Source organism: Dermacentor albipictus, chromosome 5 (assembly GCF_038994185.2).
Source record: "Dermacentor albipictus isolate Rhodes 1998 colony chromosome 5, USDA_Dalb.pri_finalv2, whole genome shotgun sequence".
Taxonomy (NCBI): domain Eukaryota; kingdom Metazoa; phylum Arthropoda; class Arachnida; order Ixodida; family Ixodidae; genus Dermacentor; species Dermacentor albipictus.
The window spans coordinates 120,061,489-120,089,210 of record NC_091825.1 but is presented as its reverse complement, the minus strand read 5'-3'; the positions used below and the strand labels follow the sequence as shown (position 1 = coordinate 120,089,210).

The window sequence follows — 27,722 nt, the reverse complement described above, 5'->3', positions numbered from 1 at the left end:
GAGGATGTGATGCAGGTTTTAATGGCTTTAAACACAAGAGACGAAGTGGTTGTGGTGATGGCGCCCGTAGAAGACCAAATGGTTTAACAGGTTCTTCACTTCATGTATTTATCGTTGTTTTCTGCCAAAATCTTGGCTGAGGACTTGGCATCATGGAAGAGGTCGTTGACCTCCTTGACATCATCCTTGCGGATGGATGTCCTACCGTTAACCTTGGCGAGTAGGCTCGATGGACTCAGCAGCTGTGCGGCATACCTGCATGAAAACATTTGAAATGTTGGTTTGCAAATTTATAACAAACAAACCATATTTTCTAGCTACATTTTCAGCATGTTTACGTGCTATCTCTTCAGCTACACTTTCTACACCTTTTCTGGACAGAGCAGTGTGAGGCGCTGCACCGCATACAAGTTCACGTCATGCGAATGTAGCAATAGACCTCTCCAGGGGTACGTCACACCGTGCCCGCAGCAGCAGAGCAGACATCTTTGGTGCACGTCCAGTGACCCTGGTTTGCAAAACGCAGCCTGAACCTGCTTCCTGCGTGGTGCGGTCACACACAGTGCTTGTAGGTGGGCGCCACGTGGACTGACTGAATCTCCACAATTTTCTTGTGTGTCGGGGAACTTCGGTGTGTGGTAAACTGCATGGTGAAAATCTGGTGTCCCTGGCTTTTCTTACTTGCGAACATGAACCACATGGTGGTCTGTGATGGATTGTGTGATGAATATAGGCTCTTCCATAGAAGTGCACCAAGTTTGTTGAGGTGTGGTAAAGTGTGCGGCACAATCGGCTCATTTTTGCATAGGGAAATGGACCACATTGTGTGTATAAACCAGCGTATAAACAAAATTTGCTATGGGGCCTGGTGAGGGGCCCTTTAACAGAAACCCTAAGACTAGCACCACTTTCAACATACCTGTCCATCGAATCTGCTAAAAATTGCTTTGACGTTTCCCCAAAAGCACACCTACAGCAGTTCGAGATGATCACGACTGCAATGCCTATGCACTTATTAGCATTTCTCAGAGACACATATCTTGAAAAGTGATGCTACCCTAAGGATTCCTGCCTCGCGCGATTGTCCAGGCTGCGCCGATATCACGGCCTAGGCCAATCTAGTCGAATCGCGTGAGGCGAAATCGAACGTCGGCTTTTCGAATGTGTACAAGATAGCGGCCGAGACTTCAATATTGCAATTTCAACATGTGGCCTAACGTGAATATTTAAAACAGTCAACTAGTGAAAATATCTTGATCGGCTAAATGGACATTGCAATTGGTCCTGCAAATAATGACAGTCGCTTCTTGAAATCCACCTAGTAGGTGGGAACATCACTATCCTTTACACATATATGTTTTTAAAGCTGTCTGAACTAAATAACTAACACAGGTGGTGTTGAAAACCTCACGATTGAGTATCGCACCCTACGCGTTGCTGTCATTACTCACTGTTGCCCAGGAATAGCATCTAGCGCAGATACTACGATGTCGGGCAGCATATACCTGAGTGTGGTCCGTGTGCCAATCTCTCCCAGTTCCTGCAAAGATTCTTCGTCGATCTCAATGCCCTCTGTCTGTGCCCTTATTCTGAGAATCTGCAAGCGAGAAAGAGTAATGCGCAAGTGAATTTCACGCTGACATGAGCACGACGAAAGGCGAAAACCTGAATGATCTAAAAAAATGACCTAACCTGAACCATTTCCTCTCTTGTGTATGGCATTGTCCTCACGATCAACAACCGATCCAACAAGTCCAAGGGGATACCATGAGGAGAAACAACATCTTCAGTTCCCCTGGAAAACAGAAGATGGAATTTCAACTTGACACCATATTAGAACTGCCAAAGGTAATACTACAGTACAGTGAAATTTCAACAACACGAATTCCTTGGCGCCTTGAAATATGTTTATATTGTTAAAGTTTTGTATAGTTCACAATAAACCACAATCAAAGCACCACGACAACATGACAGTCTTGATTATACATGGTGATTCCAGTCACGGACTGATCATTGGACATGACGAAGACTGCCTAAAGATGTGAGTAATCGAGCCCGAAGTATTGAATTTGTGAAAAAATAGATGACTTAATTCCGTAAGCAGCCCAAAAAGCTTATCAATGTGTTGCTACATTTATGTGTGCTTATCTACGACTTGGTTAGTCTTTATTTGGACCATTATAAAAAATGTCGCTACATATAGACGAAAGTAACGTCAGCACATGCACTGTTGGTGAGGAATGAAGGCATCACGATGCAGTCGGTGACTATTTCTTGTGAGTTTGCATTGCCCATGGTCCCGTTTGCTTCCTAACAAGTTTCCCGCTGCACCAAAGGATAATTGCGTTCCAATAGCAGAATTATCGCAGCTTTCTTTGCGCCACTGTCCGGTAGTACTTCCCACACATAATCACCACCCTCGTTGGCGCCGCCATCAAGAGAGACTTGACATGATCTGAAGCTGCTTGATGATTCTGTGCCATCAAAACCTGTCGGCCGAGACCGTGTCACTGTTTAACGCAAGGAACTAACAACGAACACATGGAACTCGAGCCGCTGACATGACAAATAGTCTTTACAGTGGCTAGCGGCTTGGCTTGGCATGCCTCGTGGTATGGGGGGGTTTGGGTGTTGCCGGGGGCTACCGGACAGACTAGGCTCCTCTAGTTTCGTTTTTGAGGAGGCGCCAGTGATAAGGACAGCAACCACGCCAGCAATGCATTGAAACAAGAATACTGCACTTTCTCTTCCGACTCGGTGGTCAAATTAACAGGCTGTCATGTAGGCAGGGTCCAAATTTTCAAACGCGTTCGGTAAGGTGTCTGAAATTTCAGTCGTCCTTATACATTAGGTCTATGGGGCCAGTGGTGGTGCAGCAGAGATGCCTAAATTATCGGTTGGTGACTGTGCTTTAATTTAAAGAAGTCACTGACACCTTTCTGGATCTTTAACTCCCAGTGTCACTAAGTAGACAACCGCAGCATGTGTAGAACTTTGCTTGCTTTTTCATCTACATTGCCAGAGCTCAATGCATGCCACAGTGAGCGCTTTTAGAGGCCAGGGCTTTTTCAGATTTCGAATCACCCTGAAATTCAGATAAACTGTAGTTAACATTTGACTACTTGAAAATGGCTACAAAAAAAATTATGAAAAGATATGGTGGTGTACTTTGGCCACATACTGAGATTTTCTCCTACTATGCCACTTCTTCAAGACTGCACACAACACATTGCTCAACATCACCCTCAAACAGCTGACATTAAAATCACTACCACACACAATCGAAATAACTGCAGTATAATTGCTACAAATGATTTTTTTTTTTCTACAGCGAGAGCAAGACACTAGGCCACAGAATCTCTATAAATTAGGCCAGTGAATGCAGCAATATTTTCTTTTTCTCAGTTATAGTATTCCATCACCTTTTGTCTGGCTCATGGCAGTTCTTCCAACAGCTGCAGATCCCATACGAAATGTAAGTTTAGAAGGAGTATTGTTAAGCAAAAACCTTGTTAAAAGCAGCTTACCGAATAGTGCAACGGCCACGGTTGGTAGCAAAGATGACGATAGGTGCTATGGAGGATTCCAGGGCGCGGTGGAGGTAGGTGAAACACTCAATGTCCAGCATGTGAACCTCATCAACAAAGAGTACACCAGGCACCAACTCGGCAATGCCCTGATCAATGTACTTGTTCACCACCTTGTTGATCTCCTTGCGTAGCTTGTCTGCAGGCAACAAATGAACCACAACAGTGAAGAGGGTGCACCACTGACCTATTTGAGTTGGCTAATGCTGAACTATTAATTTTCAATAATAGTAAGCTTAGTTTTAGCTTGTCCCTTGTCGGTTATATGTACTACCCCATGAAAAATCGGGTTTCTTGGGAACTCGACTGCAGTAACAACACTGGTAGTGACATCCTGTGATGTATTATAATAAAAGCTTAGAGCGCCAAAAACTCAAAGGACGTAGAAGAAACACATACCACACGCGCGTGTGGTGTGTGTTTCTTCATCCTTTGTGTTTTTAGCACTCTCTAAGTTTTTATTACAATGCATCACCAACTAGCCAACCTATCAATCATTTTACAATGTTATCCTGTGATGCTTTGTCCAACAACAACGCGTTGGAAACACTTCTGCGTTATGTGGGTGTTCTTGCAAAAAAAAAAGAAAGAGAGAGAGAAGACAGAGAGTGCGTGTTAGCAATTAGGCCATTTCCCAAAGTTTACACCAACAGCTAAGCAGAACATGGTTGGTCACTGCAATAATAGCTCTGTTTCTACTCCAGTTAAACTCTGTACCACAAGATGGTGTCCATGTCACTGGTAACCCAGTATTCCGTAAAGGATAATACGTAAATGGGCAAGCTAACGCTTTATGTTGTTACTTGTTCAGCATAGGTTGTGACAGCAGTGTTAAACAGCATTTTACGCTGGGGACACATAATTTGCTCAATGCATTGAAAGAGAACAAAGGCAAATGTCATAGCACAGAACGCAAGCGTTTCTGAAGTTGCCACTAATATTGGAGGGCAGACCAATCCAGAAACTATGCTAGTCTTCTACTATGCAGCCTACTGCACCCAGCCTCATCGAATCCATGCACTGCAGTGAAAGCTATAGGTCGTGCAAGCTAATCAGTAGTGAGAACTGGCTGTGCCTCTCTCAAGGAGAAGGGCTTGCCTCCTGTATGCTGCTAATCTTTCCCTTACCATTTCATGAATCCAGTGTAGCAAACAAGGAAATCGGAGTCAGACAATGGATACACCCGTGTTCTGCATCTCATACCTGGTGGCTGGTGCAACTTTTGGCAGGGAATTTAGTGTCAACACAGTTTTTCCTACTCGATGTGCACCGAAAAAAAAAAAAAAAGAGCATCACTGGTTTAGAGGATAGGTGTGTGTTGCATTTTTACTCTTGTTTCTCCTGATTTATAGTGCCTTTTTTTTCTTTATCGAAGTGAACATGCAACATTCCCAACAGAGGGAAAAAAAAGAAGGCTAGTTTGTTTATGTTGTGACTGCACTTACTAGCCACTTCAAAAGGAATGGGGAAAAAATATAAACGGAAATAAAGGAATTCACTGCATGACTGCATGTGATGTGAATGAATATCCAGATGTACACGCTCTTACTTTTCCCCACACTTTACACATAGTATTGAATTTTTCACATAGTAGGCACAACCAGAAGTCTCATATATGTATGCATACCTGAAACCTGAAGATTTTGGAATTCGTAAAACTATCGGGATGGGGGGTGAGGGGGGGTGGTCGTGCGCGGCAGCACATTCTTTTTTTATATATACAGGGATTTACCTTTTGCGACAAGCTTATTTGCAATTATTTTGCTGTTTCCGACTTTGCCTGCTTCAGAATCAGAAACTTCGTGTAGGCTTGCTCAAAGCAAGAACCACTCTGGTGCCCCTTGACCATCAGCAGACTTTCGAGTGTTTTCTCACACACAGATGAGCGAAACTCCGTTCGTGTTTTGTTCACAGTGCTGAATATTCTCTCACATTCAGTATTGCTGTGGGGAATGGTGAGAATACCCAGCATAACCATTGAAATTCTGTGGAACCTGAGCGATCCGTCGACACTTCGAACGCTTCCTAATTGCGACCACTGCACGTTGCACCTTGGCTCATTCAATATGTTGGCTGGAAGCTGATATGCTTGCACGTTGGCAAACTCGACTTCACATGCGTCTATTGCTTCTTCTTTTGATTCACCACTCTGCTGGGGCAGGATAGCATGGAATGCCATAATAAAATACCACACGCTGTTGATGAAGCAGCTTTCAGAGCTTGTATTTGAGGCATTTCAGCCATGTTAAGATTGACGTTTTCTAGCGGGAATTCGTGGCGAATGTAATCGCATGCTGCCGTTAAGTACCGACATACAGCAGAGAAGAACTGCTCCCTCTCGATGCAGATCAGTGTCTCAACCACAGAGTAGGTTGTGCTACCAATGACTATGTCTTCATCACCTTTCTGGTTCTCTGCAGCTTCATAGTCAACTTCCAGCAATGAATGACATGCCTTAACAACATCTAGGCGCACAAATCTATTCAGGAGATCCTCGAAAAGGCGGTTCAAGAGGCCTCTCAGTACATGAATCTGAGGAGCCTGTGCCTGAAGAAGGTAGTTTGCCTTCTCAAAAAACAGTATAACGTTTTGGAGAAAAAAACAGCATGCCCAGTTTAGCTCCGATGAAAAAAATAAAACAGGCACTTCTCACTGGTCACATGGCTGGCTTCCCCAGAATCCTTGGTATGAAGTTTCAGTTTTTTTTGCTTGAGGTCCAGAATGAACTCTTTTCCTCTTCAGCGAGAGTTCATTGCCGTTGGTGTTTTTTTCTTCCCCCGAGGGCTGCAGCAGCCTTGTGAAGATGTGTAGCAGACTTTGGGGTCAGTGCAGGGTTCTTGAGGGTTTGTGAGGAAGTCGTCGGAATATGGTATTTCTCCAAAAACAAGCTCGGCTTGTTGCACTGCTTTGTTCCAGGATAAAGAAAAGCTGAGTAGTGATTTCCACTGGTCGAGCAGCCCCTTCAAACACTTCCCCAACGACAGCCAAGGTGTCGGTGAATGCTTCAACATCTTTTTGACATTGGCACCAGGCATTTTTTTGAACTTTCTAAGCAGATCTTCTTGTTTCAAGCTTTTCTCTAGGTGAAAAAAAAAGGGGGGGGGGGGGGGTCAACCAAAGCTTCATCAACCTTTACAGGAAGACATGAAGCTCCTTTTTGGGCGGCCAAATTGATGAGATGGCATGAGAAACCAACCCCTATCAAACCTGGTTGAGCCTCTCTCAAAAGAGTAGAAACACCGTTTTTCTTGTCAACTCATGACATTGGCATTGCCCGAACACATAGCCAACAGGTTTCCACAGCAAATTCCGAGACTTCATCTCGTGCAGAACAAGATTTGCAATCGTGTGACCCGTCACTTCCCCTTGGATTTTCCCCGAGGCAAAGAAGGTGGCTTTCTACTCTATTCGTTTAATGAAATATGTCGCAATAGGGTAACGCTGCGTATCCCTATTGTTACTGCCATCCACAGCAATCGAAAATACTTGCTGTTTTAGGGCATTCAGCAAAGGAGTCTCAGTGTTGGCGGCCATTTCCCAAACAGTTGTCGTCGTCTCTGTTCGTCCACAGGCCTAGCGTTTCGCTTCTTCGCACTTCGGGAACACCTTCCGGAAAAGCAGTCCGGCATGATCACTGACACTCAGCTGGATGTTGTGTTAACTAAAAACGTGAAGAGGCATTCTGCACGAATCACACCGAGGTCGTTGTCGCTGTGTACAAAACTTGCTACGCTTGGCTGGCTTCCGTGGCTTCCACGTATCCCTGATGCTTTTATGCGAAGCATATTACTAGAGCTCAACCCAGCTCCTCAGGCGCGGCGGTGTGCCTTCAATACCACGTGACACCGTGACGTCACGACAGAGGAGAAACGGGGCTCCAACTCGCGCCGTCGCTCGTGGCGTCGCCTTCAAGGCTGACCACGTGACACCGTGACGTCACGACAGAGGAGAAACGGGGCTCCAACTCACGCCGTCGTTCGCGGCGTCGCGGCGGTATATAAGCAGCTGCGCTTGCCTCTGCTAGACACTCACGAGGCAAGATGCCTCCTGGAGACAGAGCTGCTCGTTGGAATGAGAAGCGAAGGTTGTGGCGTGCTACAGAGACTGATTTTCTAGGTGGCTTTGGCTCAACTCTTGCAAGATGGGCTGGGTGGGAATCGAACCAGGGTCTCCGGAGTGTGAGACGGAGACGCTACCACTGAGCCACGAGTACGATGCTTCAAAGCGGTACAAAAGCGCCTCTAGTGAATGCGGTGTTGCCTTAGAAACGAGCTGTTTCTAAGGCTCAGGCGTGCGTCGCTTGCTCAGGCGCACATTTCGTTGCCGCGCCGAACGCTGCGTTGCTCGACGCTCACCGCGTCCAATGCGGGGCGCGTAGTCGCTGCGCCGTAGCCCATTGTCTTACACCCCTTGGCGGGTCGACGGGAACACTGTCGCGTTCCACTCTTGAAGGCGAAGCAGAGTAACGCACGAGTTGTTTCTTCGTCTAGCCGAACCAAATATAGCCAAGCAACAGCAGTTCACCAGGCTAAACAGTGGTTCAACAACGAAAATAAAGGCTAGTATGCTTCGCATCCTGGGCTTAACCTTAGCTAAGCCACAGCCATTTTTACAAAGCGATGTGGACCTTGATGTCTGACTTGCTGCCACGCAAGATGTTCCCATCACAGGCACACGTGGTGCGGAGCCCGAACTTCTCCAGTTTATTCGACAGCACGAAGCATGGAAATTCTGCTGCGTACAAATTCAAAAACACTTGGAAGTACTGCGGGGACTTCGAGCCCGCCATTGCAATGCAACGGCACTACAGGCCGGTGTCGCACTGCGTCTGATGCGGCAGCTAGTCACACAAAAGATGAGGCTAACACTGCAGTGACTGAAGCTGAGTGAAGTCCAAAGCCGCACGCCCGCGCCAGCAAAGGCAGCAGCATGGCAACGGGTTTGCGGAGGCGCTAGGGGTGTTATTGGCACTATCTAGCTTTGGATATGGATTCGTGATCCCCCTAGCAGACGACAGAAGTCACTGCAACCTTGCAGCTGCTGATGATGATACCATGCATACGTATTGCCCTCTCGTGCAAGGTACACCCCCCCCCCCCTTACTATATTTTCAAGTTTTTTTTCCGCTAATACAATGTTTTCCGCAAAATTTCAAGCAAGGTTCGTAAAATCGTAAGACTGCTTGAAATTTGTACATTTTACGGAAAATTCGTAAGAGTTGGAAGGTATGTGTATGCAACATGTTTCAAACATTACAATGGACTCTCTTTAAATGGAACCTTAAGGAATTAGGGAAATCGGTTCTGTTTATGAGGAGTTACATTTACTGAGAGACATTGCAGACAGCATTGTACGAATACAAAACCAACCAACCTTGAGGATGGTGTTCAGTTTATGTGGCAGTTACGTTTAAGCAAATTATGTTTATCGAGACTACACTGTAGTTTGATTCATGATACTGATTTGGAGACCTCATCTTGGAATGTATAATTGTACGCGCAGCACCTGAAGAGGTTATGCAGTAAAAGGGTGGTAACAAGCTTGATAAACATGAAATTCAGTCTTAAGAGCAGTTACGAGTGCTGCTTTATAACACTCCTCCACTTGATAGCCCACCTTGATGCAAGGAAGTCGACGGCAGTGATGCCCTTCAACTGAAGCAGTCACTGTGCTTTAATGACACTCTACGGCAATTCCACCATGAAATATTGCCAAATTGCTCCAGTCACCTACTGAAGTAAATCAGGCCAAATATATCTTTCTCAATAAGCTTCTTGTAGAATCACTGAGGGGCCCTTTTGAACTGCAGTGTTTCCATCAGCTGAGAGGTGGCATTGTGCTCCATTCAGTGTTGTGAACGCTAGTTGTGAAAAATGTTCGAACGAAAAGCTTCTGTAGCATACCTGATTAACTCAAGCAGGCTCGGTGACAGTTTGTCACCAACCCGTTTCAAAGGGGGATGCCAATAAATCATCATCATCATGGAGTTAAGTAAAATTATGGGGTTTTACATGCCAAAACTACTTTCTGATTATGAGGCACACCGTAGTGGAGGTCTCCAGAAATTTCGACCACCTGGGGTTCTTGAACATGCGCCTAAATCTAAGTACCACAGGTGTTTTTGCATTTCGCCCCCATCGAAATGCAGCCGCCGTGGCCAAATTTGATCCCGCGACCTTGTGCTCAGCAGCCCAACACCATTGCCACTGAGGAACCACGGCGAGTATATCACGGAGTCAAGGAAGAGCATTAAGTCTACGCCCGTTCATGAATACAGGGCTTAGAGTGTGTTTCCGAAGTTTCCACTAAGTGCAGTTATTATAATATGATGTTCAAGCATGTCTAACGATGTGTGGATTCATGTTCAAGGATCTGTAACCTGCCCTTTGTTCTCAGATGCATTTCAACAATATGTGTAAGCAAATTCCACTGTCCTAAACAGTGCGGGGCTGTCCCGAAGCATTGCTACCACAGCTGACGCAATCAAAGGACAGGCCTCGACAGTACTATTCACATGACAAGTAAACATTAAACATGAAAAAATTCAACATTTTAACTTGCGCACCAGTGATTTCTGTCTTGCGAGGCTTGATCAGTTGGCCCATCATGGACAAAATATCCTGGCCGCCCTGAGGCCTGGCATTAGCAACATCCAGGTCGTGGAGCGTCACATCCTGTATGACGTCCTTCTTCTTGTGAACATCTCCCTTGGGAAGCGGCACATACTCTTCAGCCTGAAAGGGACAAATCGATCTTAGATGCCGAAACAAATACAATGAGTTTCCCATATCAGCGCCAGCTGAAACTTACCTACAAGGTATATCTACTGGAGACTTAGTTTATCAAAATTAAGCATTGCAGGGCAAAGGAATCTGGACAGTACAGTTGCACAAAAATAATAAAAATAAAAAGGAACATAACTGATTGATTTGCAGGGCCTTAATGTTCCAAAACAACACCGAGACTGCGAGAGACACTGTAGTGGAGGGCTCTGGATTAATTTTGACTGCCTGTGGTTCTTTAACACGCACCTAAACATAAGCATACACGCCCATCAAAATGCAGCTGCCATGACTAGGCATTGAACATGCAGTCTTGTGCTCAGCAACAGAAAGCCATAGCCGCTGAACCTGAATGGCCGGTGAGAGGAAACATGTGACCACATGGCATGTTGTAAGCTACGTGTGTGGTTGTTCACAAATCTGAGGGGACACCTTGTTGAATTGTGACACAGCAAATTACGGGGGTGCAACAGCTGAAATAGGATTTGAAGCAATTTTCAGAGCAGGAAAATAAAAATTTGGAGCAGGTCTAGGGGGGAAGGAAGCTCTATTTTGGAGTTTAATGGAGAAGAAATTTTGCACGAACCATCGGCGATGATTATCAATGCAAGCAAATAGCCTGGACGAACGAATGAACAAGGCCTACATTCTTGGCTTGCTCAGAATTGGTGCGGTGAAGTGTGTGGTCATGATTACCTAATTGCTTTAAGTGCACCGGCTTTATTGCCACTCGGCAAGCATCACGCGCTGATGCAGCGACACTGGAGGAAGATTTGCCTGAAGGTGCACTCGATGACAGTCCTCAGCTGTTGCTGACCAATGCATGGGGCAAACTTTGTGCTGCGGAAAATGAAGTTCCACATAGCCTTAGCGTCAACTAGTTTGTTTGCGCTGATAAAGACGTTGCTGTGCACAAGGATGACCGATGAGGACATCATAGGTAATGTGTTAAAAAAACTAAATTATGAGGTTTTACGTGCCAAAACCACGATCTGATTATGAGGCAGGCCAGAGTGGGGGACTCCAGAAATTTGGACCACCTGGGGACGTTTAACGTGCACCTAAATCTAAGTACACGGGTGTTTTCGCATTTGGCCCCCATCGAAATGTGGCCGCTGAGGCCGGGATGTGATCGCGCGACCTCGTGTACGAATCTGACGACACGGAGGACCACCAAGGACTAAGGGTGTGCGAATATTCAAAAATTTTGAATATTGTCAAATATTATATTTTTAACCATTCGCATTCGATTCAAAAGTTATATATTTGAAAATTTTCGGATATTTGATTGGATATGATTATTTGAAACAAATTGAATGCTATATTGCTGGCCGTGCGGGAGCAAACGTGGTTCTTAGCATTTATTTCTACCTAATCTATGAAAGTGTAATATTGTGCTGAATTTTGTGGTAATTTCATGCTGCTGGTGGAATTTCGCCTGTATAACACGCTTAACCACTGGATGTCTAAAAGGAAAGCCAGCCTCTTGGTAGCAAGGGGCACAGGTATGCGAACAGGGGGGGTGGGATGCACTCTTTTATAGGTTCCACCCCCGATCCTGAGCTTACTGCTTGACAGCAAATACGATGAGTGAGAGATGGTACAAAGTCAAATTGATTAGGTATAAAAAGGCACAAGTCAGCAAGAACAGACAACTAGCGGAAATAACCCACTTTTGCAAAGCTAACATGAGCCAAATATACACAACCTCTTAGTATGACGGCTTACTACTTTGATTTTGCTACTTTGAGGCAAAACTACCAGCCGCGAGGGCCGAGTGGACGTGAAAGCATGGCTAACTTCGCTTGTACAATAATACCTTGTCAATTAGGATTTCACAAGACTACAAGAAATGTCCAAATTAAAAGAATGTTGAATTATTGAGGGTATCAAGAAAACAATAAACCCCCAAATGCCTACTTTGTCAACACGCGTTTACTTACTGAATGAGTCAGCAAATCCTGCTTCTAATTTGCCCAAAAGCAGCGCTGAAGGGGGGACACCCCACTTAAATTTTCATTTTTTATTTGTGGCCACAATTTGATAAAACTTCCATCACTTATGTATTTTGACATGCTGATTTCAAATATTCAATTGGTTTTCCCATGCAACAAGTATTTTTCAAAATATAAGCAATTCATATTTTTTTGTATGGACTAATTTGGAGGCAAGTTCTCTCTACAATGCTGGCTGTTAATGAAGGAGACTGGCACATCAAAATGATGTTGAATGATCAGAGGTTGCAGTGCTACAAGAATGAATGTTATAAACTGATCTATGCCGAAGTTACGGCATGTCAAACTTTTGTAAGCAGAAGGCATTAGTGAAACCCTGGAGAAATTATTACTTTTTCAAAATTTCTGTAATGATATTTGTTCATATTTTAGGCCTACTGCACTCCCAATTTGTCCACCTTTCTGACGAAAAAAGAATTATTGCAATAAGATGAGTAGAACCAGAGATATCGTCACTCCAAAACTACACTACCATCAAAAATGTCGTTTTGAGAAAACGAGAAAAAACATTTCAGGACATGTTCATGGTGATTACGGCAAATGCTTGAATATTAAATTGATCAAGGATGATACAGGGGTCCAACCAGGCAAGAATGAAACTTTTGCTTCTTTAGGGGGGACACTAATTCAAATAATGTTCATGATGTTTTCCATCAATATTCATGAAACCTTCCATTCTTGTTAAGACTTTTGTGCTGATATCAAATATAATTATTTTTCCAATAGGCCATTTAGTTCTGAAGATAAATGAAATTCATTGTTCATAATTTGCAGACACAATAGGGGAAAAAAATGCGCTACGATATTCGTATTGGCACATGCCTGGGTACTAGAAAACATAAGGAACATAATGGTAGGAAACACTATTTCGATATATCAAATATTAGTAATTTTATAGCAATTCAATCTTTAATGTTCGAATTGTGGCTACCCTACTGTCTGATCTAAAGCAGAATTGAAAAAGTTTAAAGCATAAATTCCAAAATCTGACCCTACATTGTGTACAAGTGAAAAGTCGGTGTTTTGAGAAAACGAGAAAGAAGGAATGCATTCACTTTTAATCAAAAGTACAGAAATAATTTTGCATTATTTTGCAGTGAAAGTGGCTAAAAGCCACCAGGAATGTAGTCGCTCTAACCACGGCCATCCAAACGCGGCAAAAACATCGTTTAGCGCCGTTCGCCGATTCCCGGTGGCTTGCATCGCGCGCGCGGCAAGGTTGGTCACGCGGGTCGAGCTTCATGCCGACGCGATATCGCCGCAACACGCGCACGTGATAACGATCTTTATGGCGAGGCCAGATTACCGTTCGCTTCTGCCTACTGCGACGCTGCCGCCGCACACCTTGCACTTGACGACATCAGTCCGTTCACGGAGTCCTACAGAGGAAAGCGAAGCCTGCCTCGCCGTCGACTGGCGCGGCTGCAACGCCGTCGGCGCGAGTGAGCAAATCCAACACCCGCTTTGTTGCTGGCGTTGACCCAAGAACTTGAAGTTTTATCGAGCGTTCATCTCCCTCTGCAACAAATCCGCACGCTGCAACATTGCAGTGTCACGCCGAACGCAGCCGCTGTCCGTAACGATTTCACTCATTTGTGAGCTGGCTAGGCCTACTTCGGCATCGTCCGCGGTTTCGGCATCATTTGCGGTTGGCGGCGAGCTACTCTCGATGCTTTCAGAAGGAATGGAGCGCTTTGGAAAGTTATATGATCGCTTATTCTTTTTGCCGAACTTGTGCCTCGTGGCGAACTTTCCCGGTGGATCGGACATCGTTGGGCATGCGCCAACCAACCTACGAGACGCGCAGTCGCGTCGCCTACGGAGTGGAGCAGACGATGGGAACCTCGCGCAGCCAACCACAGCACGCGTTTTTGGTCACGTGCGCTAGTCAACGAATCGGATCGCGCGTTCGGGTTTTTTTTTCTCCCCGGATTTCAACGTCATTGGCGTACCGACGGAGTCACTTTTGGCGGGAAATTAAAGAAGGAAGGCTCCTCTTTCCAACGAGACCAAGATGGCTGCGATCGCGCGCGTAGAAAAAGAGCTACGCGCCGCGATAAAAAGGGCTATTTTTGCGCGGAATTCAGCTCACAGTGATGTTATAAATTGATATTGCGTACGAAATACTCTTCCCCGAGATTCGAAACTTGGTGAATTAAAGGAATATTAGCTGTAGATATCGAAAATTTCGTTTTCAAAAATTCGATTTTTTCGCGATTTTTTCGCCGCAAAGAGCCGTGTCCCCCCTGAAGTTGCAATTCTCATCTTGTGACTCATTAGCACTTGCAGCAGTGAAGGACTCGCACTGTAGTACCGCCGACGTGAGGATATGTACCATTGACAAGGAATGAAATGGTATTTTACGTCGCCAACTCCCAAATTCAACAAAATGATCTTTTTTTTTTCTTTATCATTCAAGTTTGCCTTTTCCAATTGCCCAATGATTCAGAAAATTTGGTGACCTCTTAAGTGCAACAAAAATTATCCGTGACTGTAGTTATTTGCATAAAAAGTCAAACTTTAATATAATGAAGCAAATTGCCGATTTCACTGATTTCATTATACTGAGGTTTAACAGTACAAGAATACAAAAAGTTACATTCCAATGATTACAGGACATTACAATTGCAAGAAATGCAATTATAAGTGCACTACACTAAACGCAGATGTAATGTCAAGCCAGTAAGCACCAGGGTTGCTACACGTCAGCAAACAGTGATACCATACAGACTCGTATAAGGGCCGCAACCCCAACTTGGCAGCCTAAAATTCTGAAAAAAAATATTTACATTGGAGTAGTAATCGCGTTCGGTGCCCGGATGCACAGGGCGTGCATTGGCGAATTTTTGCACATTACGTACTTCCGCATGCCGCTACTAGATGGCGAGAGCTGCATATTGACCTCTCACAAAACAGTACATCCGTGGATACGGAGTGCGCATAATTTTGACCAAAAGGTTCGGTGCCATGTAAGGGCGGCACTTTGCCAAAATTGTGAGAAAGATATAAATGCAGCTCTTGCACAAGTTTATACAACAAGTGCCATCGATATGTAAGACGCCCCCCAAATTTGCCTGCAGCTGTATTCTAAATAGTCTTCTATACTGCCCTGCGCCATAGCTTGCACATGAAACTGTCCTTCTGTCCCAAGTTTTGAAGCATGGAACTTTTGACAAGTACTCAACCAAAACCATGTTCCAATGACTTCCACCACCACAATTTTGGAACTTAAATACGGTAATGTTCCTGTGAAACAACCATTTTGACAATGTGATTCACTTAAATATAAGATGACTTCATACAACTCACCTCGAGATCGAACTCAGTGGCATAAGCGTCGGATCTTCCTTGTCTCTGAAAAGAGGAAAGCACAAGCATAGAAAGTACTTAGTAAGGTACCGTAGGTGCTGAGCATCCTGTGTCAGTGTAAACATATGTTCATATGTGCCAGTGTAAACATTTGGGTTCTTAAGGAGAGTAAATATAAACCAGTTTATACCGCCGACTGGAAATTGGTGCACCTGAGAGTTCAATAGAGAGCACAGGGACTGTGGTGAAAAAGCTACACTTGGCAAAGCTCATGAGTTTCCCTGGTTGGTTACAGGGTGCGGCTCCGTCGTTGACCCAGCAATGGTGAAGTAGAGCAGTGATTTATGTCCCCTGCTACCTATTTTTGATGGGAAACTAGCCTGAAGACATTTTACCGGATGGGAGCTGCCGCCACAACAATGGCAGGACAAAGCAGAATATAGATGTGCAAATGAGGCCTCGCTACGTCTCTTTGCACTGCTACATGTGACTATACAATCTGTGCTGGCCCACTTGACTTTCAATTGGCAATTAGTGCTCATGCATGTTTCCATGCATGAGCATGGAAACATGCTTTTTCACACCAGTTCAAAATCACGAAATGCCAAAAAGCGGTCAGCAGAAACCAGTAAAACCCTGCGCCTAAACCAACGTAGAGCCAAGATGTGCCCCGGGGTGCTCTCATTGAGCCTTACCTTGACGGCACCACTATTGGCCTCTATGTAGATGATGTCGCCAACTTCCACCTTCTCGCGCTGGAGACTCTCGTAAATTGTCGGGTCCAACTTCAGCTGCTTGGTACCCTTGGCAGTCTTGAGGCCAATTATCACGTGACTTACAGTCTTGCCATAACCTGGAGAAGTAAACTCAGTAAACTCAAGTACACACCAGGAACAGATCAGCCACTGGTCAACTTCTAGTAGAACAGATGTGCCACAGTATTTCAATCGGTAAGAGCATCACACGCGTAGTGCAAAGATGCAGGTTCATATTCCATCTGCGACCAGTTGTTTTTTTGTCCACTTTAATTTCCCTTTATATTTGTAATTTCTACATTTCAATTAAATAAACAGGTATGTAATAACCTACATGCTTTCGTTTGTGTCATTAGCCTCATATTATTGACTTAAAATAAAAAAAAGAAGAAAGAACAGGCCCCTCGGTTCCCTTCACTGCATAGCCAAAGTCTCGTCTCCGGCAGCGTCTCCGGCAGCATACATAAATAGCCAGGAAAGTGGATGGGAAAACGGCCTTGCAGTAGCTCAATTGTAAGAGCGTCGCACGCCTAATGCGAAGACGTGGGTTGTATCCCACCTGTGGCCCTTGTTTTTTCGTTCCCTTTCATTTCCCCTTATTTGTAATTTTTACATTTCAATTAAACACGCGAGTGTAACGACCACACTTCCTTTTCACAATTTTGACGAAGTGCAGCCCTTTCACGGGAGCGAACCTTTTAGTGAAAATGGTGCTGGCGCAGCCAGTGACTTGTTCACACCCTGGCTCTTACCATCTAGTAGCGGAACATGAACGTACACAGCATGCAAAAATTTGCCGATGAGCCCACATGCCATCGGGGCACCGAACACAACTGCTTCTCCATTGGAAATTTCTTGCCCTCTAATTTCGGGCTGCCAAGTTGGGGTGTAGCCCTTAGATGGTTGTGGCCCTACATGAGTCTATACGGTAATTCCCTGTATGCTTTCCCTTGAATCATTGCTTGTTGGCCTCATGTGGTTGTGACTTACAAAAACTGGGCCCCTCAGTTCCCCTTCTTCTCATTTGTTAGTAGGAGAGATGTCACGTAAAAGTCACTTAACCAGCCACCTTGCTATTTCCATCAAAGTGCTCTAAAGCTATCCTTGTCGCATCGTTCTTGCTTGAGGCTTTTGAGTTTCATCAATTGCACATGGCTCTTCTGTCATTACATCAACGGATACTTATGGTGGTACAGTGAAACCTCGTTATAACGAACAGTTAAAAAGTCGGAAATTAGTTCGCTATATCCATAATTCGTAATATAAAATTTCGTAAAAAATACATGCAAGAGGAGCAAAATTGAATCAGAGAAGGCACAGCAACTCGAGCGATGCTTACTTGGGTCACGTTCATTTATTTACGCACAAAGAACTGTGTTATCGCGGCCTGCTTCTTGGTGTTGATCGCATTCCGTATCACGCCCTGTTCCACAGTTTGCAAACACTCAACAAGGGCAAACCCACTGCCCTCAATAGCACTGCAGTGGCGGCGCAGTAAATCCAACGCAGCAAGTGCTTCTTGTGAAGTCGGAATGTTCTACGCACACCCGCGCACCGCACTCGACACAACCACCGAAAGAGCCTCCATACAACGCTACGACGGCCACGCCACTGCTAACACTAAAACAATCCCTTTCTCTATGCTAAAACGCAAAAGCAACATTCGATCACGCCGCTGCCGCCGCTGCTGAAGCGGCGCTGTCAGCGGTTGTGAGATGCGGACGATTTCTTTGGCTGTCAACTCTCGATGACGACGTGGCATCTGTGGCGCTGTCAGCGCCTGCAAGGTAGTCCTGAACGTTTGCTGCGCCGCACAACACACTTGTAGTGGAACGAAGCCTGCCGCCTGCTATTAAAGTGAGGTAGGGCTTGGCGTCGCGAAGTTCGTTATATCCGTTTTATGCCAAACCGCGTTCGCTATAGGAAGTTAAAAATACATGTGTTTGACAAAAATATTTCGGAAGAGTTCGATATATTCAATAATTCGTTATATGCGTGTTCGTTATATCGAGGTTTGACTGTACTATTGACATGACAGTTTGACTTCTCTTGTTTATTTATCTTTTATTTTTGCGTTAAAGGGACACTAAAGAGAAAAATTATTTCCCCTGTATTAGTAAATTACCATTATACGCCACCAAAAATGCCACTCTTTTAACAAGAAAAAGTGCAGAGGAAAGACAAGTGATGACGCCGTCTTGAGGTTCCCACATGTGCTTGCCGTGACGGCATGGATTTTAATGGCGTTTGCGAGGGCCTAGTTAATTGTTTATCAGTAAAAATGGACTACATTTTGTTTTAAACAAGCTAAAGATACAACACGGCAAATTTCAGTAACTTTTACCAAATCAAAGAAGCCCAAATACAATAAAATACATTCAAATTCACAATGTCGCACTGAAGCAGCAGCGCTGGAGTTTCGGTGTGAAATCCATAGAATGAAACTTTGACCTTCAATTTCTCTGCTAATAATCAGGCTATTACTGTGAAATTTAGTTTCCAAAGAATACTTTATCAATCTAGGCTTATTTAGTGCTTCTCTTGAGCGTGTGCTACAAGGGCCCCTGAATCGGTTCGGACAAATTTTGTAGACGCGGAGGGTACAGCTTAAGTAGAACATTCGCACCACAATTTAAGTGAAGCGTTACGTATTAATGGAGCTACAAGCAATTAGAAGTTACCCTCCTCCCTAGCCATGCTTTTTCTCCTCAACTCGTTCGCCGAGCGAGCGGGGCTAAGCTCTGCCTTCACTGGTTCAGCGTCACGATGCGACGTCGCATCGTCCACTTCCGGTTGTTTTGGAGCCCTCCCCCGCGCGCGCGAGACCTCTCCGCTAGCCGCTTGGCCGTCGACCCCAAGCGAGAGCTATCGAAGCAGCGTGCGTTGCGAGCATTCTGTCGTAGCGCCAAACGTGTCTTGTATTCCGGTAACCACAGGCAAGCTGGTCATTTTGGCAAATGACTGGAGGCATAAACTCAAGCTTATGAAGGAACTTTAGCGCAGACGTACGTGAGCGGCCTAATCGGTCTGCACGGTCCATACACTTGTTGGGGCAGTGCTTAACCAGCCAAACAAAACGATAATATTGCTCTAACCAAATGTATGACATTTTAAACATCTATAAAAACAACGTGTTCATGATTACACTCCTGCGAAAAATACACACCAGCAGCAAAAAAGAATACACTTCGTTGCTGCTACTGTGTATGGTTGAGCTCTGTTTCACCAGGTGGCTGCACCGTGCAGACCATTCACATTTGCCCATTCTATGATTTGCCCTTCTGCTCATATCATGGCTCATCCCGTTATGGCACAGTCAAGCGCCCAGACTATGTCCCCTTGCGCTCGCGTTTGACCTAATACCGGACTCACGAAACGCTATTGCGTTAGTAATCTTCCGGTGTAAAGTGACAGCCACAAACGCGGAAATCCTGGCGCCCATCGGATAGCGGCAGTCCGATGCGCAGCAGCCAGTTCGCTCGTATGCTGCCTTGCAGAGGGACACGATGTCGCAGCTTGACATATTGCCAGTCACTACGTTTGCAGTTCACAAGGCAACAAAGTCAAATCATAGTGCTCGCGATAAGACTGAGACCGACTCTGACCACGGAGCTCTCGTCAAAATGGAGTACGTTGTAACACAAGCAGACGACACCTGCTGTGTGCCGGAAGTGCTTAAGTGTACCGAAAAATTATTCTTGTGCATTCTCTTTATGTTACTTTCTTTTCATAAAAACAAATTAACTAACATTCCAACTATTACGAAGATCATTTGTTTACCATAAAGATGGAAAATTATCTATCACGCGCCCTTGTCAGCCAATCAGATAGCTCGCCCCACTGACGTCGTATGGGTGATTTCGGTCATATGGGTAGGGGCGACTTAAAATTCCGCCGAGCAGTGTGCTGCGATCGGCAGCGATGTGCATTTTTAAAACCTTATAATAAATTACACGCTTTACGCGGGGCACTTAGATGTGTCAATTAATGATCAGAAGGACCTACTCTAACGACTCAGTACGTTTGTAGAAAATCGTCGAAAGCGTTTCAGGGTCCCTTTAATAAAGTAAAAACACTTAAAACCATAGGAAGAAATGCTTTTCAAGTTTCAAAGTAGGTCAAATAATTTACTGTAACAACTTCCATCACTGGTTCTAAACAGATGTTGTCGGGACACCATTGGACATGTGAGGGCTGCCCCACATGTTTTCAGACAGACCCAACAGGAAACAGCAGTGATAATTGAACTAAAGTTCGTTTTTGAAGTGGTGCTTTCAAACATCTACACAACTAGCCCAGTGATGCTTAGGCACTTTGATTCCGATAATTGACTGAATGACTGTCTGATTTTATAATGTCGGCCTGAAGCAACCCATAGCTTACCAGAGATGCTGTTGTAGAGGACTTCAAATTAAATTTGACAATGAGTTATTTAACATGGCCCAAGACAATGCATAATTCTCTGTCCACAAGCACCTTTGCTTGTACATAAACACGTAGCTGTTACGACTGGTAAGCGAATCTGCAACCACGTGTTCAGAAACTGAATTAAGTGAAGACTTCATTGCAGTACTCCACGCTGTGTCCATTGGGTTTATATATCAGCTATCTTGTTTACCTTTCTTGTTCTTTAATTGTTGTTTCTCAAATGATTCTATAACACACACTAGAATGCCTCCCCTCTCCTTTATATAATGCCTTCCAGGGCCTTAAGGATGCATAAATGAAATGAAACAATCACCGAGCCATGGTGGCGAGTGGTCATCAGAACGTAATGTAAGTTAGTTGGGTAAAGTATATGTACTATACATTTGTTTCTGAAATTATTGTATAACACACACTAGAATGCCTCCCCCCTCCCTTATATAATGCCCTCCGGGGCCTTAAGGATCATTAAATGAAATGACGACCGAGCCATGGTGGCGAGTGGCCATCATTTAACTTAATGTACGTTAGTTGGGTAAAGTATATGTACCATACATTTTTTGGTCACAATAAATTGACTGTTTGTAGCGCATGTTCCAGCCACCTCATTTTTTCTGTCCTTATTGTCTTTTTATCTCAGTCAAGTATTTCTCAGATCAAGTTGAAAGGGCAGCAGATACTAAGAGTAACCTACCGCCCATAGGGTTCTCAGTCTCGCACGGCGTCAGTTCTGTTACTTCACCTTCGTACACTTCCTTGGTTTCTTTGATTCGCAAACCTGTAAAGACAAGTGAACTACATTAACACAAAAACAAATACACAACACAGCATCGGTGCCCTCCCCTTACTCTGCGCCCTAAAGAACGAGATTTACACTTCATGCAAGAAGCACAGCATGGCCCACTCAACCCTTTGATGAACCGTATAAGAGATCGTATTATTTTGTGTCTGAAGCCTTACGAGTGTGTTTCCAATTAGGCATCATTTACAATAAAGTTAAATATGAAAGCTGACAAGCATTTTGTATGTGCGAAAAAAGCAAGACGTACATGTGCCACTGTTGACACAGGCCACTTTCATAAAGCAGAGATTTACATAACCTCGCTGCCTGCTTCTTACTTCTCATGGTTGCCTCTAAATTACTGCACATTCAATTTTGTCAGTACTGAAGTGCCGACGTGTCCATGGGAGGGGATGAAGGGGCTGTACGCTGCTAATCCTTTCAGGAAGCTTCCATTCAGTCAATGTCCCGTGGGAAGCAATTAGAAGTGGAAAATGGAGAAGCCCTTGTTCCGGTTTCTCCCCTATTTGGCTAATGCAAGTCATAGCTTTCACTGCAATGTGTGGAGTTGGCGAGACTAAGTATAAGCAGGCATTATTTTCAAGCGTGGACCACACTGTGCAACAATCTTCACGAGACAGGCACAGGACAGCTGCTTTGCGAGTAAATAAAAACTTCTGCACTTACCAATGGCTCGCCTGAAGTTTTCCATCAGCACTTCAGTTTTCTTCACCTCAGATGAATACACTTCGCTGCCGACCATAGGGCAGAAGGGCACTTTGTTGCCCAGTTCATGGGATATAGCAAGGGCAATGGCCGTCTGAAAACAACAGGTATATTTAAGGGAAGCGGATTCAAGTATGCTTATTTATCCACAAACTGTGTGCTTTAACATGCAGCCCCTCAGTGCCAGACTTCTCTGTATAATCCATCAAATACTTTGCTAGCACACTTGACACACACACACACACATTACACACACACGCACTTAGCTAAGAATTTCCATTCTTCTAGATATTTTCTCTCTGAAGGCAAATATTTACTAAGGCTAAACTGGTAGATGATGCCTTAGAAGTAGCAAACGTGTCACCCTTGTTCAACAGCAGAGTATTGTCGCGATAGAATGTGTTTTAAATGTGAAAAATGTAAACAATTGCAACAAAATCCAGCTGAGTTTAGCTAATTGTTCATTATCTTAAGAAATTATATTTGGTCTAAAAAATTAAAAAGAAAAGGTAGGAAACCCTAATCATTGAGTTAGGTGTCTCTTAGTGGCACTTGCACCTTGGCGTTGCTGTTCTTTAGGTTAACTTTAGGTGAACGCAATGCACGAACCGAACTCGGAGGCAACTGCTTTCCCACTAGTTAGCTGGGTAAATATCATGCCACCTTCTTGTGTGTGACATCATTAGTGGCACCATTACTTGCGCTTTTTACTTTCAGATTTCCAGGAATTTAACCAAAGTCGTGCTCACGTGGCGGGTCTCTAAATTCTACAATTCAGTGCTTTGGTGTGTGGTAATCAGTGATCTCTAATTCTAATTATTCCAGACATGTCAGTAACCCAACTTGTAACTAGACTTATGCTCTGATACCATATCTATAATGAAACCCATCAATTTTGTACTGTACAATTTTTTTTCTTTTTCTTTTGATTTATTTTGAATTTCGTCCCCGGATGTCTCAGGAGGTGAAATGGAAGGGCTGCGCAAGAAACAAGAGTGTCACTCGATGCTTGTGCCTCTAAAAATAAAGCGTGCCACCTGGCAACGTATTTAAAAAAGTGCAGATTTGCAAAAAGGCCATTAAATTTGTCATATCAAGCAACAGAGTTATTGGTGCCGCAAATTCAAACAGGACAGAAATAGAGCATAAGCTTTCCCACCTTCAGTTACAATTTTTTTTATTAATAATCCGCTCTTTTTTTCTAGCTGAACAAGCACTATAAAAAAGATTTACAAGGACTGTGTAACCGCCTAGTCTGACTCTTATTTACTAAAACTGCTTGCATGAGCAGTGCTTATCATTTTATAAGAAATGTCAGCAAGGTGGAAATAAAGCTGTATGGGTGCTTCATTTCAAGTATTTCAATCCCTGTAAACAAACATAACAAAAAGTACATAAAATCTGTTCGAAGAACCAGAATAATAAATGTGTGTCTTCCAAAAGGAAAATACAACCATTCCCCAATAATAATGTATGTGACAAGAGTAACATAATATTGAGGTATCTGGGTTAGGTAAAGCTTATCAAATGAGGGACAACGTATATTGTGGTGATGAGTGGGGGCACCCCATCCTGTGCCACAAATGTATAACTGGATGTCACATGATGGAGCAAAATACAATTAAACAGTTCCAGCAATGTGACTACATGGTATTCAGCTATGTATTTTGTCACCTCTGAACTGAACAGTCACAAAAATGTGTCACAGCTGCACAGCGTAAGGTCCTTCCTCAAACCATACACTGTCAAGCATTTCACTGAAGTGCAAAACATTCAGTCTGGCCAGAGCTTGCATATGATATTTGGCTGACATGTGACAGTGCTGCAAAGCTAACAAGTAAAAGATGCAGCTAAAGTTTATCTGCACTACTTTATTAAGAAATGTCAAACCTAAATCAAAGACTGCAGTACATAAACGATGATACTTAAGAATTCATGTCAGTGTCACAATATGGAGCATTTACAAAGAGTGCAGTACGAAACACAACCACGTTGCCACGTCTCACAGTAGTCCCAGCCTTTAAATGCTCTGAATATGTTCGACATAAATAGCCCGGCTGCATAGACACCCACAAGTTATAACACTTGACATGCAAACTACTCACTACATGCCACTTTGTACCACGAAGAGCAGCTGGAATTGTGAACTAAAACAATACAAGACTCTGATGCTGGCAGTTAATGTTTAACACATTGCAATAATACTACACATCGCACGACACTTTCAGGTGAAGGTGCAGGTGCATGATTTTATCTGGTACACACTATCCGTCGAGTAAAGCAACGCAGTAGACAGATGAGTTAGTGTGGTCTCTGAGAAATGCTCCTTCGACTAAAGGCGGGGATGTACATCCACAAACTACATACACTAGAAGACTTGTAGTACTGTACTGTTATTTCCAAAAGCTCACCTTGCCAGTGCCAGGAGGTCCAGCCAGAAGAACAGCCCTTCCGGCCATCTTCTTGGACCGTATCATCTCAACAACGATGCCGGCAGCCTGTTCAATGAAAATGCGGTAGCCTTACGTCATACCAAGCACTGTCATTGGCGGCATGGTTGCGATGACTATGCGTTAGTCACAGCCGACGAACAAGCGGCAGCAGCTCAAAAGCATTGACACGTAAAAGCACGATGGGTTACCACTAGCATTTCAATCCGCTAAGCCGAGAGTAAAACGCGTCATAATTCGTGCATTTTCAATTAGCGCACAAATGCAAGGCTGAGTGAGCGCTACATCCTTAGCTAGTTGCCCAAAAGGGGAGCTAAATAAACCATTTAGAGCTAGCAGTAACGCAATACATGTGTTCAAACGTGCTTTGAGTACACAAACACTGCATTTCAACCAAAGCGATGAAGTGCGTACCACCGGCATGCAGAGACCACGCGATGGCAGCTTACCTCCCGCGCTTGTTCCTGGCCGACCAAGCCACAGGCAACAGGAATCGCCGTGCCATTTTCATCTACGCCGAGCCCTTTGACATGACTGTGGGCTGCGATGCGCTGAGTCTTCGTGTTACTTTTAACTTCTTCTATCTTCATTGTTGAAGTTTTCTGGCTCAAAGAGTACGCAAGTCCGACGCCATTCACAAATGCACCGCAATCGATACAGCAATAGAATGATGTTCAATGTTCACCGAAAACAACCCGAAGCAAAAATGGAGAGATGAACAACCATAACACCACCTAGAAGAATGCTCACTACTGCTTTCTAGCGGCCATAATGTTGAAAGGTGTTTAGTAATATAAAACTCTATGGTGTTAACCTAGGTTAAATCTCACAGGCTGTAGGCTATTTTTGTTACATACCCCGTAGTCGCGGCAGCCATGGTGGTTCCATCTAGAAATAAATGCGTAGCGTAAGCTGGCGCTAGTGGTTCAATAAGTAGTGTCCGAAACCCGACGTCTTTGACGTGTTCTGGCTCCCTAAATTGCTTCCTCCGCATTCAACGTTCTTTATTCTATGATTCAATCAGCAAAAACATCTCCTTTAAGATCTACATTTTAACTCCAGAGGGCGTCGCACTATGGGATCACGAGCGTCGTGTTGTTTTCTTTTCGGAGTCACTTTTTGCGGAAGCTTCACAGGAATTTGCAAATGTGGCGGTCAACGTTGTGGCGGTGTCCAAAACATCGCGAGCATGAAATGTTTTCGTCTCTTGCAATCGCTTCCGCCGTTTGCCATACACAAGACCACAGCCTTGGAGATTTGTTTTTGTTAGGGTGCGATCGCTTAGAGACTGGGTCTTTCCTATAATCCGTCCCCAACAGTCACGGACTGTCCGAGACGCTGCATGCGCAACGCTCACTAGCTGAAAGCACCGTCTCGGCGAGTCCGGGACTGTCAGGGACCTACAATCGAAGAGGTCCAATAGAAAAACGTTTTCTACGTCCCGGCGACGGTTGCCTCCGAGTAACAAACGCAGATCTCAAAGTCTATGCTTTTGCGGGCTGCATGCGCCGTTGCAAAGACAGAACACGTCGTGGTTACGTAGGTACCACGTTTTACGTTCATGACGTGTTTTTGGTTTTTGCAATTGCTTCCGCCGCATGTAACCAGCAAAAGCATGGCCTTGGAGTTCTATATTTGTTAACCGGAGGGCGGCCGCTGGGGCGTGGATTTGGACACCACCTATACAACCAAACAGAAATTCGTCTTATACGATATATCTGTTCCAGATGGCGCGCCTCCGTTCTAGATAGATAGATAGATAGATAGATAGATAGATAGATAGATAGATAGATAGATAGATAGATAGATAGATAGATAGATAGATAGATACTTAAAGGCTTCCACTTAGTATCAGGATGGCGATAAAGAAATTTTGGCAGAGCAGCGTGTTCAGGGAGATATATGCTAAACTCGGTGCTTTCTATTTCACTCCTTTTCTCTTTTTTTCCCCTTCTTGGCACCACACACCTCTCGCAGCGTTTGCAGCGCGCTAGCAATTCTAACTTCCGCACAGGCTTGGAGCACTCTAGGGAAACCACGCACCATGGAAAACCAGGAGTGTCACTTGAGCGGCTAGTAGCCGAGATATCTCCCTGCTAAATATTGCGTTTCGGCGTGTTCTACCACACGTGCCAGAAGCCACGTAGCAGCGCGATGCCGACGTGGCTGATGGTACGAATGAAGAATTATTCGAAACAAAATTTCATTCATTCATTCATTCATTCATTCATTCGCTGAGTACACGACTCTTGTCATCGTTCCCGATGCTGCTCGTTGTTCCGTCCAAGAGATCCTCAGGCTGTGTATAAAGTGTGTTCCTACGAAGATTTTAGGTAATACTTAAAGATAATCGTTTTGAAATAAAAGGTCGGTTCCTTCGGAGACATGCCGACTGTGGTGGCGACCACGAGGCGACGAGTGATACGTCGCAATTAGTCGTTAATTAATTTAAAATAATTCATTAACTTTTTACCATTTAGTTTCAGCAGAGTCATCGTAATCGGAAATATGAAGCGAACTCTCCGTACAACTAAGCCATATACACTTTTGTATCTGGCAAAATTCGATTATCCGCGGAACTGTGGCACGACGAATTTCGATTATCAGAGCGCGCGAAAGCGAAACTGGGAAGCTGCAGCGAGCGCAACGTCGCGCCCCTCGAGGCGGCGTTCGGCTTACGCCACCCAGCAGTGGGCAGCCAGCAACCGTCCTTTGGACAGCGAAGTATATTCGTGCAGGATCTTTCTTCTTGGTGGCGTGCAGCAACGAGCTTCGCCGCGTTGCTTCGCCCCACAAAGCCCAACGTATCATATTTTTGATACGCAGAATTTGATGCCTGAAAAGTCTGATTTAGTGCTGTAAACCCAATGTGCAATCCATACTGGCCTTTTT

At 44.4% G+C, this 27,722-nt stretch overlaps 1 protein-coding gene across 1 annotated transcript; it reads right to left on the bottom strand.

Annotated features, from left to right (window-relative positions):
* On the bottom strand, positions 1 to 25,691 carry pont (RuvB-like helicase pontin). The gene is made up of 11 exons (XM_065449565.1): positions 25,280 to 25,691; positions 24,792 to 24,878; positions 22,342 to 22,474; positions 21,568 to 21,651; positions 16,389 to 16,546; positions 15,694 to 15,738; positions 10,153 to 10,321; positions 3,528 to 3,726; positions 1,693 to 1,795; positions 1,506 to 1,597; positions 1 to 255 (listed from the first exon to the last, which is right to left on the bottom strand). Exons 1-11 carry the CDS (start codon positions 25,418 to 25,420, stop codon positions 96 to 98), a joined length of 1,371 nt encoding a protein of 456 aa, XP_065305637.1. The 5' UTR covers positions 25,421 to 25,691; the 3' UTR covers positions 1 to 95.
* Between the last annotated feature and the right edge of the window lie 2,031 nt (positions 25,692 to 27,722).